The following is an 11675-nucleotide window of genomic DNA, read 5'->3' on the forward strand; positions in this document are numbered from 1 at the left end:
GGTTGCTCCTAGTTTTTTTAATTAGGGAATGCCACTGGATGAAGAGACCCTTATTGTCCGCAATGCGTCAGTTCCCAGCACAGAGGCTGAATGTCTCGAAGATTTGGAGGAACCCGGGAATGGTGCCTATGGCTGTAGATGGCTAGGTGCGCATCCCTTTCCCCAGGGGGAACTCTCACCCGGCGAGGCTTCGTCCCCGCTTTCCCACTGGCAGCCACCCCGCCATGAGTGAGGTAGGGTTTTTTCTGCATTGGGCAATGCAATAAGAGCGGCGAGACAGGCATTGGGTTGGTTTTCCCTCTCCTCACAACACACCACCCGAGCGTTATCTTTGGGGCTTTCTGGAAATCTTTCGGGAAAATGGCTGCACCTTTGTCCGCCTATAAATCCGGGATTTACCTCCAAAATCATCTGTCTACCATGCTTTTGCGAGCAGTACTTGCTGCACAGAAGTGAGTAGGAGCGAAGTTCAAATATGCCTCTTTATGAAATAATGAGTTTATTGCCTTCAGGAAGGCTATAGCCCCGTGTAAGTAGGTAGCAGCTTTGTGCCGTTCCTTGTAGTTGTTTAGCCTTGTTGCATATGCCACGAACAACCATATCTGAGGCTACTTTATGTACCAAGAAAACAAGGCGGCCTCTGCCCCTTCGTTAAGGAACAGGTTTAGATGGAAATTGCAGCCAAAAGGGTTTTTAATAAGAACCAAAATTCCGAGACATATTTTTTTAGAATTTACATTCTGAGCTAACAGACCAAGGCAATGTCTAATTTCCTCTGGCCCTGCAACTCTGGCCAGTCTGACTGCTCTGGTGCTGCAGAGACGGGTTGCTCTCGGCAGAGAAAGCTTGTTATCAAGATGCGGGAAAAATCGATCTCATTCTTGTCCCAAAACAGTAATCAAACGGCTTGGATACTGCTCCCAACCCCTCCGGTTGGGTTATTCTCTGAAGTTTATATCTGGGCAAAAACTCGAAACTGTTCTCCCTTTTCCCTCATAAAAACCTATGCGGAAACGGGGACAGAACCCCAAAATAATCAGTCCCACCAAAACCTCCGTGCTCTCCAGTATCCCGCGTCTGCGGTAACCTAGAGGTGAGACGGGGCCCCCAGTTTCCCGCCAGCCGTGACCCGGTCTGGGGCCCTGCCCCGGCACCGCCCGCTGCCTTTCGCCTGTTTAGGGCAGCGCTTGGACAAGGCCAAAGTCAGGAGCGCTGGAAGGGCAAGGCCCTGCCGGACCACCTGGGAAGGCATCGGCGCCCGACCACACGGCCCTCTGCGTCCGCGGGACCCCGCCGTGCCCCGAAGCGCGGTGAGGGGCAGAGGGGCGGGTTTTCCCGAGGGAGGATTTTCTCTGCCGCGCCCGGGGAGCAGCCCTGCCCGCGGCCTGGGGGCTGTGGCCCGGCCGGCGGGCACACAGGGCCCCCCGCCCGTGCCGTCGGGACGGGCCGCCCCAGCGGAGCGGAGCTGCGGGAGCGGCCGGAGCGGAGCTGCGGGAGCGGCCGGAGCGGAGCGGGCGCTCAGGTTACGCGCGGCCTTGCGCGGGTGTCACGTGCCCTCTCCGCCGGTCTGCGGCCGGATCTGCGGCTCCGGGGGTGTGTGGGGGGGAAGGGAAGTGGGAAAAGGAGAGGGAAAAAAAGACTATAGAAAAAGGTTGATTTGTTAACCACTTTCCCCATCGCTGCTCGAGCAGGTTACTCCAAACCACAAAACAAGCCGGCGCCGCAGGCCCGCCCTGGTTGGTGTACAGGGCAGCAGATGAAGGGAGCAGCCGGGACTCACAGAGCTGACGTCTTTACTAGGCGTTATTCCTTTATTTTGCTGCAAAATGGTGTTTACATACAGATAAAAGAAATCGATCTTATATTAGCACCGCTTGTTCTCCGGGGAAAGAGAGGGTAAGATGCAGGAGAAAATCTATATAAATGGAGAAAGAAAGGTAAAAAGCTGATAATACATGTTTCCATTCTGGTCCGGCTCGTCTTCTTTATCTTGGCTAAGAACTCAGCCTTTTGCCAATTTCCCGCAGGGATCCTACGCATTTCGAGAACTCGGTTTAAATGGTAAAAAGACACTCTCCCCGCGTTTCAGTCACGCGTACGCTCTACTCTAGGGGTGAACACTCCGGCACAGGTTCATGCAGGAACGGGCGGACTCTGCTCTAGTACATAGAAAGAGCCTGCTCTCGCATTACTACTCTTTTCTTTTTCATCCGCCGGTTCTGAAACCAAATTTTAACTTGCTGATCGCTTAAATTCAGTCTGTTCGATAGTTCTTTCCTCTTCTGTCGGTTAATAAACTCATTGAGGAGAAACTCGTTTTCCAATTCAGCAATTTGTTGTTTTGTGTAAGGTTTCCGTTTCTTTCTTGATCTCCCCTGGGTAGGGCACCAAGGCAAACCTACAACAAACACGTCGATAATTTAGTGGATCAAGTCTGGATATGCAAATATATGAATATGCACAAAATCCCGCAATAACAGGGCTAAACTAGGTCGGAAAATTGGGCAAAGTACATACAACAGCACAATTTCTATCTAACCTTCGAGTCTGATTAAGCGATTATCGCTCCGGAAAGGTTACAGGGGGTTACAAAGTAATTACAAAATCTTAGAAAGCAAATACAGCTAGGTCACTTCTAACTAAAGCGAGATATTTAAGGCATACCATCCTGCACTGAAGGTCTGAGGCATGACTGGACTGCTGCGGGCTGAACTGTCAGGTTCAAGTTGACGGGATTCTTGATGTCCTCCTTTAAGCTTGAATTGCAGGAATTCACTTCAAAAAGAGCAGCCGAGCCATGCAAACTTCTCTGCAGGCTCGAGTGGTCATACTTTACGGGCTTTAAGTTGGTTGTGTGAGTAACAGTTGGGTCATTTGCAAAAGATTGCCTCTGCCTGCATCTCTCCTCTTGTTTAGAGCTCGCATCGTGGGCGTAATATTTATTGTTGTCTTCCAGGCATTCCTTGTTGCCGTTGGAGCTGATGTTGATTGGAACGGAGCCGGGGAGGTAAGGCTGCGCCGCGCCGCCGAACGCGTGGCTCTGCGGCTGGGCTGCGCACGAACTTGAGCAAGTCCAGGGGATCGAGCTCCGGGGGTAGGAAATGGTGGGCAGAGCCGCCAATTGACTGCCATTAGCCCGCAAATTGGGAAAATAAAAGGAATCTGGAGATTGCAAATTCAAGAGAGAACCAACGTAGCCAGATCTGTAGAGACTGCGATCACACATTTCCAACAAAGGACTTCAGCTGTTCTTACAGCGGTATTTAGTTACAACAGGGAATAAGCGGAAAGCCTGAAACGATTGGACGAAACTTAGCAGACAGGTTCTTCAAAGCCGGTAATTTCAGCACCGCCTCCAGCGACCGAGCCACAGAGTTCCCCCGCTTTCCTCCCCCCCTTCTTTTCATCCCCCCCCACTTTTTTAAAGTCTTATGATAACACTTGAAATATGAAAATACCGAGCTTGCAAGGGGGAGGGGAAACATGGTCTCCACTTCTATAAAAGTGGCCAGGGCGGGCTGGCTGAGCTGCGGCGCCAGCGGACAGATGAGAGGAAAACAAACATTTACCGAGAAGACAGGGTGCAGCCCCCGTGCCGGCAGTGCCCGCCGGCTGGCAGCATCCTTTGGGCCAGAACGATACCCACGGTAAGAGTGTGCACCGAGGACTGGGAATAATCTGTGGTGGCTATGAGATGTGAATGTTCAGGGCACACGTACGTATTTCTGACCCTAATTACATTCAATGCATTGCATATACTAGCAATTAAAATCTTAATCGATTGGACATTACCAGCATTGTCATTCTAGCACACTAATGCCTAGTATTCTCTTAGGTCCGCACGCCTGCCCTTTTTACACCTTCTACCTTTCATCTACATTCCAAAGCGTTTCTAGGAGAACAATGCTTCTAAAACTCGGAATCTGTTTTATCCTTAAAATACAATCAAACAAGCATCAACAAACAGAGAAAAACAACAGCAACATCAGGGAATTATTAAACAACCCTCTGATATGAATGAATGAATTAATTAAATAAAATCGAAATACTTCAAGAAAGAAAATACTGGGCTCTGCAGCAGAAAGGGTGTGAGTGCAGTGGTACCTCAGCTGGGTACCCCCCTGCCATCTCTCAGGTTGTGTGTGAGGAATTTTTCTCCCCTGAGAATAAAATTATCCCTTACAGTATTATTACTGTGTTATTTTGGGAAGTTATACGTAGCTTTACATTTCTGATAGACCAAACAAGAACCCGGATATTCCGCTATTTTCCACGTAGCACCAGAGCAAGTAAAATCATATTTGAAAGCATCCTCAGAGGAGATTGCTTGTGTCCTTTCCCAAAACATGCAATTCGCGAGACAGTGGACTTCCCACGGAGGAAAGGCAAAGTCCCAGGTGCTGCACCTAAAGACACTCGTGAGGAACTGGAGAGCTCGAGGAGGGGTACCCACGGGCTCCGTGCTCCCGGTCGCTCCCTGCACCGCCGCCCCACTGACCCACGGGACACTTTGGAGGCACATCCGTCATCCGGACCGGGTATTTCTGTTCTCGGCCTCTTTCCCAAGAGAATCTCCCCTGGTCTGTGCGAACCCTGCGTCAAGCGAAGCCTTAATACCTGGACTTCGCCGCTTTCATTACCGCGGTTAAAAACTTGTAGGGTTAATTTTCCGTGTTATTGTCCTGTTAATCATAGTTTTAATCTTGGTTTTATTTCTAAGCCGAGATCAGAGACGTTGCCCTTCTTGACATTCTCCTAATCAAATTCATCTTTCTGTTTAATGGGAAATTGGGGTATATTCTGCAGTAATTTCATTGCCCTGGAAGAAATCTTTAAATGATTGCCCTCTCCTAGACCACACAGGACCACACAAGCGCCGCTGGAGGATATTGCTGACCACTGCTTTTAATTTTTATTGTTTGAGTTATGTCTACCAATTGAATCTCCCACTTATTAGCTTACTTGTATTCTGACTTTTCATTCCCTAAGAGAATGGGGAATATTTTTTTTTTTCATAGTCACCTTTTACGAAAAAGCTGACTCTGATTTTTGGTTCTAGGGAGAGAGAAGGAACATTTTCAGTTCAAAGACTATATTTTTGTCCCTATTAAACACAAGGAAGGGATGTGAGTTCCAGTTACCGGAAAGAAAGGTGACACTTCAAACTAATTTTATGGGATCAGAGAAAACAGAGTTTTCAATTAATATTCAACTCATCTATAATTGTTAATTAATTAAAAGAAATCAAAACCTAGAGTAGCTGGAGACAGTCACAGCTGCAGAAAGTGGTGTTTATGTTTCAATCTGCAGGGAAAAGTATTTACAACAGAAACATCTTGTTCCCGAGGCGACTGGCCACGGAGCGGAGCGGAGGGAGAGAGAGCCTAGGACGGATTTGTGCTGCTTTTTCCAGCCTCAACCGACTGCTGTTTGGGGGGGGCAGTGTGTTATTGCCGCGGGTGTCCCCCCGCCTGTGTCTGTACAGGAAATATCGCCACTGAGGGGTAGAGCGACCCGGAGGGTTGCTTTCACACGCTCCTTTCCGCTTTTTTTTTTTTTTTCTTTTTTTTTTTTCTCCTCCCTCTTTTTTAAATAGGCATCCGGATCGGCCTGGACATCAGAGCTGACCACATGCTATAATTTCACTGGCATATCCTTCCAGTTTACAGACGAAGGTTGCTCTGCGTGTGTCCAAACAGCCTCCCTCGCTCATTTATCACTCGGAAGCACGGCTCCCGAAGCGAGGGGAAGGTTTCTCGTGTCTATGCCGGGAGCTGTCCAGGAGATGGCAGGATTGCCTCAGACATGGCTGGGAAATAGCGCTGCCTTACAGGAGCTAAGCAATGCATCACTGCGCCACTGAGCATTTGCAATTCGTTTTGTCGAGGTACATATTAATTATCTGTAGTAACATGCGCTACATTTAAAGCGAATCATCATGCCCTTTTCTCTAAACATGGATGGTTGTGACCGGCTACAGCCGGGGCTGCGCGGCGGCAGCCCAGCCCCGGGGCCGCGTACAGCTGGCGTCCTGGAAGAGTCCAAGCTGTAGCCACGGAGGTTTTGAATAACGCTCACTAATGCCCCAACTCCAGGCTTAGAACAGCCTTTCAATCTACGCTGGTAGGTAAACGGGCTGATGTGTCCCGGCCTCACCGTCCTCCTCCCTGTAGCTGCTGCCTTCTTAATGATTCTGCATCTTCTTAAGAAATTAAAAGTCGACTCCTCTCCATCTGGTACCGATTTGCTAGACAGTTCGGGTTTCCTCCTGCCCTGAGAAGGCGGCTTTGGCCGTGGCAAAGCGCCCTCTGAGAGCACGGAGCCCGGCAAAGCCAAAGGTTAAGCCTGGAAGGAGGAAGAGAACAGCCCGCGATGGCTCCGGGGCCGGGAAACAAAACAGCTCTGGCAGTGCCCGGCCTTCCATCTTCAGGGGGACTCGGTGGGAGGAAAAACCTCTGTAGAATTAATAGGAGTACGTGTGGGTGAGTGGGGGTGCCAGGGGGAGAAGACAAGAATTTAAAACATTCGGAGAAAACAAGACTGCATCAGCAGAGAGGGCTGTTCCAGGTAGGTAAATGATGAGTACCACAAATGTCCTTTTACCCTTTAGTCCAAACAAAAACGCACTTCACGATAAAATCCGAAGTGCTCAGAAATGGACTTTTTTCATCTGTTCGGGGAAAATAAACGCCTCAATTACCGTGAACGTTAAATTGGAGTAGAAAGGGGGAGGAAGAGGGCGGAGGAGGCGGAAGATAATCCCCCGATGGAACCAGCGGGTTGCGGAACGAACGGAGGGGGGCCGTCCCAGACCGCCCCACGGCCGGGGAATCGGCAAGTGCCGGTCCATTTGGAAGGGGAGAACAAAGGGGCGGTGGGCCGCGCTCTGCCGCGGGGCAACGGGGCAGGCCGAGCAGGGCTCGGAGGAAGAGGGGAGAGACAGTCTTTCCCATGCCTCCCATGGTAACATTTCTCTCAGTCAACATTTCTTTCTTCCTAAAAACTCTTTCCCATCGAAGGTACTCTCGGATACCCCTTTCCATGCTTTAATGCACCTCTTGTCCTATCTACCTCTCATTTCCCAGGAACGGCGTCCCATAAGTGCCTCTGAGAAGATCCCAGGCAAGCCTGGAGCCCGTGAAACCCCTTCCTGAAAAGAAGGAGAATTTCTTTCTCTCTTTTTATATATATCGAAAAGAAACCGTTTTATTAATGGCGGTTCAGGAAAATACTTGCAACATCGGTAACAGTTGGGAAGTCCAGACTGTATTTCCAACACAAAAGCAGATTTAAAAACAAATAAAAAAAAAGGATATGGTTTATGGAGAAATAGACTTATCGCAAGTCTTACCACATACAATGTTAATCAAGGTGTTTAGAGCAATAGTATATTATAATAAATAATACTAGTTTGGAACACACATTTTAATAATTAGACGAGGCACATTAACAGAGAGGATATCACTTCTCTCTCCTAGTAGTTGACTAGCGCGTCTGATCACCCTGTGTATATCATAACATGCACACTAGATTTAAAAGAATTACAAAATCGACAAAATCCTAGCCTTTCGGCCCATATTAATTATGGCATTTTTTGAATTTCCTTATTTATTGCTGCTGTCATTAACACCCGTGGGTTTTTTCGTAAATTAAAAATTAGCAATGAATTTCACTTATCCAACGAGGAATATTTTTTTTTTTTTTTTTTTTTTTTTTTTTTTTGGCGGGAGGAAGGGGAAGAGTCTTGCGCTGGTCCGGACAAACAGGATAGAGCGGACATTTTACCCTAGGTCTGCGCAGGTCCATACACACCTCTGTAGGGGCAGCCTCTCCTCTGCTTGCAGGGCGAGCCGGCCAATCCATCACGCCGAAAGCGCTGCCCCCCAGGTGCCCCGACCTGCGTCTCCGCGGAGTGCCCAGCCGCGCAGCCCCCCGGCCGACAGCGCCCGCCCGGGACCAAAGCACCCCTTCCCGGGAGCAAACGGCTCCTTTTTCAACCGGGCAGTGTGGAATCCTTTCACAGAAAACGAAACTGCCCCAAAAAGAAACCCCAAGCCCAACCTCAAACCCAAACCTGCGGAAGCGGGGAGCGCGGTGGGACATGCCTGGGACTCTGCCCCGCAACAGCTCGGAGAGATTCTCTCTCTCTCGAAAAGCAATTAAAAATTCTGCTACAGCCACTAACCCTCCAAGTAATTCTCTCCGGTCCCAGTGGACTTGGCGGGTTTTGGCAGAAGGCGAGTGCTGCCACAGGTCCGTATTCCGGCTTTCTTGCATTTTCCGATTTTTTTTTTTCATTCGACATGTTTTGAAGTTTACGATACCAAATCAAAACTGACACTTTTTGGCACTGGCTGTTGCTCAGACAAAAAAAAAAAACAAAAACAAAAAACCAAAACAAACAACAAAACAGAAACCCTCCCGAAGAGTTAAGCATTAAAGAAAGTTATAACTGTAACCATTCAACATATTTAAGTTCCTTTATACTGGCCTAGAGGGGAGAACAGAAAATATAATTAATATTATATTATTATTATTATTATTTTCGAAAAGAAGAAACTGAACTATAATTCAATTCAAGGCTTGTCAACACTCCCTTACACTTAGAGAAAAACGCTGACTTTCACGGAAAACAATTCCCGAAATTTCGCCACCACTGGAAGGACCAAAAAAAAAAATTAAATATATTTTCAAGTCTTTCCAAGAGTCTTTAGCTGGTCGTAAATTGAGTTTATATATCCATCACTGTCCGCATCTAATGTATCAAGATACATTGTCTTTCAGTTTGGAGACTATTTTCTTATCCTTCACCCTCCTGTTCTGAAACCAAATGGTAACTTGTCTCTCAGACAGGTTTGTGGCTGCGGATATCCTTCGCCTCTTGTCCTTGTTAATGAACTTGTTAATGGCATATTCATTCTCGAGTTCTTTAAGCTGCAGTTTTGTATACGGCACTCGCTTCTTTCTCCCACGCCGGTAGACACACATATCGGGCTGGTTTAGTGCAACGTCCCCTATTGTAAAAGACATTATGTGAAAAATTAGAATTTTATTACAGGCGTTTAAAACTTAACCAATACTTGTTGGGCACTGGTTTTCATGGGCAAATAAATAATGCCGGGTTGTTTACAGTTTATTATTATTTACGCTACCACATTATTTACACGTTAGTAAGGCACCACCGAAACCTTGATGGACTGTCATCACTTTTCAGGCATGCAACGCTAACTGAGCATGAAGGGCGGCGGGGGCATTGGCTTTGGGGCCGAGAGTAGGTCGGTGCCGGCAGCACACACAGAGAAATCGCTTTGGTGAGAGTTTCCCGGGTTTGTTTGCATGTGGTTTGTGCCTCCGTGCCCTCACTACTTGCAGTCTCTTAAGAGGTCTGGGGCCGGATCAGTCGCCAGACAGAGAGGTAGAAGAAGGCAACCCTTTGAGCCATCGTCCTGAAAACTGCAAACGCGAATAAAACTCGACCACAGAGGGAATGAGCAGAAGGAACCCGAGGCCGCCCCGGAGCCCGCGGGACGGGCATCCAGTGCCCGGGCGCTAGTGGAGGGGAGGTTCTGGGGTCAGTCCCGCGGGAAAGCAGAGGGTGAGATTTTCTCTGGAGTAAGGAGGGGGAAGGGGGGTGAGAAAAAGAGAAAATCCGCCGCCCCCACCCTGCTCTATGCTTGTCTGTGCAGCGTGTCCAGCTCGGCAGGCCGCCCCTGCAGCCCGGGGGGCGGGGGAGGGGACGAGCAGGCGGAGGAGGTGCAGGGGAGTTCTGCTCAGACCATTTCTCCCCCTCTCGTACCTGGAAAGGACGATTTCCAGAAGTGTGAGCTCTGTGTCTGATCTTTGGCACAGTAAACCTGACTATTCCAGCCATTAGCCAGAGTCCAAGACTGATAGCCCTCCATTGATATGTATGTTTCGTGTCTCGGTTCCCCAGAGCCAAACGTTGAGACCATGTCTATGTACCCAGGAACGTGCTGGTAAGGGGTTGTATAGCCCTGGTAGAAGGACACTTCCTTCGCCCTGGAGGAGACTTCATTGGCGGGGACACTCGTGCTGGTCAAACTGGAGACGTCCATATACTTTTCCACGGGAAAGCCGCCAATGGAGGCATGGGGGGGAGACTTCAGGGCATTTTGCTGGATCCCAACCCCGTGGGACATCCTGCAGCTATAGTATCCATTGCCAAAGTGATACCCATAGCCCAGCGCGGGGGCGGTGGCCGGCGTGGCGGAGCTCGGGCAGTCCTTGGTCGGGGGGTCGGGCCTCGCCGCCGCCCCTGAGCGCTCCCCTCCACCGGCGTAGGCAAACCCCGAGGCGGCGGCTGCGGCAGCGGCGGCGGCGGCCGCTCGGCCCGTGTGCGCCGCCCCGAAAACGGGCGAGGAGAGAAAATTACGGCACTGCCCGGGGGCTCCGCCGCCACCGCCGCCGCCGCCGCCACCGCTGCTGTCGCCGCGCAGTCCGTCCATCTCCCAGCTCGCTGCTTTGCTCATGGCCTTGCACATCGCGGGCGGCGGCGGTGGTGGCTCTGTCCCCGACCGGGCATGATGCGTATGGTTATTTGCCTCCAACAGGTTGGATCCTGGCGGTACGTTTATAAAAACGAAGTCCAGGTTGGGAGGGGGGACGGGGGTGGGGGCGGCCGGCCCCAGATTAGTTTGCCTCAGCCCGGGGGGCTGCTCATAGGCTGCTGTCGGAACATGTGACCCTCCCGCTGCCCGCACTGCCCCTTTCGCCTCGCAGCCCCCCGGTCCACACCGACGGCGGCCCCCCCCGCCCCCCGTCTATTCCCACCCCCGCCCCGCCGGAGAGCTCCCGCCCCGCCAAGGCCCCGGTGTTGGAGGGGGGTTGGGCCGGCGGCAGTGATGCCACTCCGGAGCAACCCCGGCCCCTGTTGCTTTCATCCCCCCCTTCCTCCTGCCCGCGGCTTCAAAAGGGCCAGCCAAGTACCACTGGACCTTTTGAAGACGCGGGCAGGGACTCTTTAGAGCCGCGGACAGAGGTCTGACCGGATCCACAGCGAGACCTTTCCAGCTCATTATTGCGTCGGCAACATATGGAAAACCCCGACACAGTCTTTGTATTCCATCCTCCCCACCTCCCTCCTTCCCGGCGATATATGAAGTAGAAGTGTTTTGTTATAAGCGAGAAGGGGTCCCCTGATTTCACTGAGATCTCGGTCCACGGGAGAATCCTCCTTTGGCCTCCCCCACCCCTATCCCGATATTGCTACCGGCCAGGAAAAAGCACCATGTGTGTGCGCGGTGCAAGATGGTAAACCTGGCACTCATTAGATGTGGCTTTCTTTCCCTTGCAGTGTCAGTTCATGTCGTGGTAAGGTAGCCTAGTTAAAAGGCAACGTTCGCTTATGCTGACGACTGTTCTCGTGGTGATTTCTCAAGACTGTGGTAAATCCTTCTGTCGTCTCTCTCGACTCTCCCGCTGTGTCGGGACGAAAATTGCAGGAGTGCGAAGTGCTGGAAATAGAGAAAGCTCCAAAGACGACTCCGAACTCTTGCCCCAGCCCTAACCACAACCTCAATCACAACCCCAGCCCCTGCGCCTCGTGACCGGCTCCTGTAGCTCCGCGGTTTTGTATTGGACACTTAGCCCTCTCCCGGGCGCGGAGGGCAAGAAGTTGTTGTGAAAGGCGGCAGCTCCGAGAGGAAGGGCAGGGA

The 11675-nt window shown here is 50.7% G+C and overlaps 2 protein-coding genes across 2 annotated transcripts; both read right to left on the reverse strand.

Moving 5' to 3' along the window:
• Positions 1-1635: 1635 nt before the first annotated feature.
• Positions 1636-3301, reverse strand: HOXD12 (homeobox D12). Its single transcript, XM_050339991.1, has 2 exons — positions 2665-3301; positions 1636-2398 (listed from the first exon to the last, which is right to left on the reverse strand). Exons 1-2 carry the CDS (start codon positions 3224-3226, stop codon positions 2160-2162), a joined length of 801 nt encoding a protein of 266 aa, XP_050195948.1. The 5' UTR covers positions 3227-3301; the 3' UTR covers positions 1636-2159.
• Positions 3302-8763: 5462 nt separating this feature from the next.
• On the reverse strand, positions 8764-10502 carry HOXD13 (homeobox D13). The gene is made up of 2 exons (XM_050339919.1): positions 9797-10502; positions 8764-9014 (listed from the first exon to the last, which is right to left on the reverse strand). Exons 1-2 carry the CDS (start codon positions 10500-10502, stop codon positions 8764-8766), a joined length of 957 nt encoding a protein of 318 aa, XP_050195876.1.
• Positions 10503-11675: the final 1173 nt, after the last annotated feature.

This window comes from Myiozetetes cayanensis, unplaced genomic scaffold (assembly GCF_022539395.1).
Source record: "Myiozetetes cayanensis isolate MyiCay16 unplaced genomic scaffold, myiCay2020 scf9, whole genome shotgun sequence".
In the NCBI taxonomy this organism is placed as follows: domain Eukaryota; kingdom Metazoa; phylum Chordata; class Aves; order Passeriformes; family Tyrannidae; genus Myiozetetes; species Myiozetetes cayanensis.

Bases quoted from the DNA above. Each gene is read 5' to 3' on its own strand.
- HOXD12 (XM_050339991.1), bottom strand. From the start codon at position 3,226: ATGTGTGATCGCAGTCTCTACAGATCTGGCTACGTTGGTTCTCTCTTG. The intron at 2,399-2,664 runs GTATGCCTTAAA...TGTTTGTTGTAG, and splicing joins CAGACCTTCAGTGCAGGATG to GTTTGCCTTGGTGCCCTACC.
- HOXD13 (XM_050339919.1), bottom strand. From the start codon at position 10,502: ATGTGCAAGGCCATGAGCAAAGCAGCGAGCTGGGAGATGGACGGACTG. The intron at 9,015-9,796 runs GTACGAGAGGGG...CTTTTACAATAG, and splicing joins CTGGAAATCGTCCTTTCCAG to GGGACGTTGCACTAAACCAG.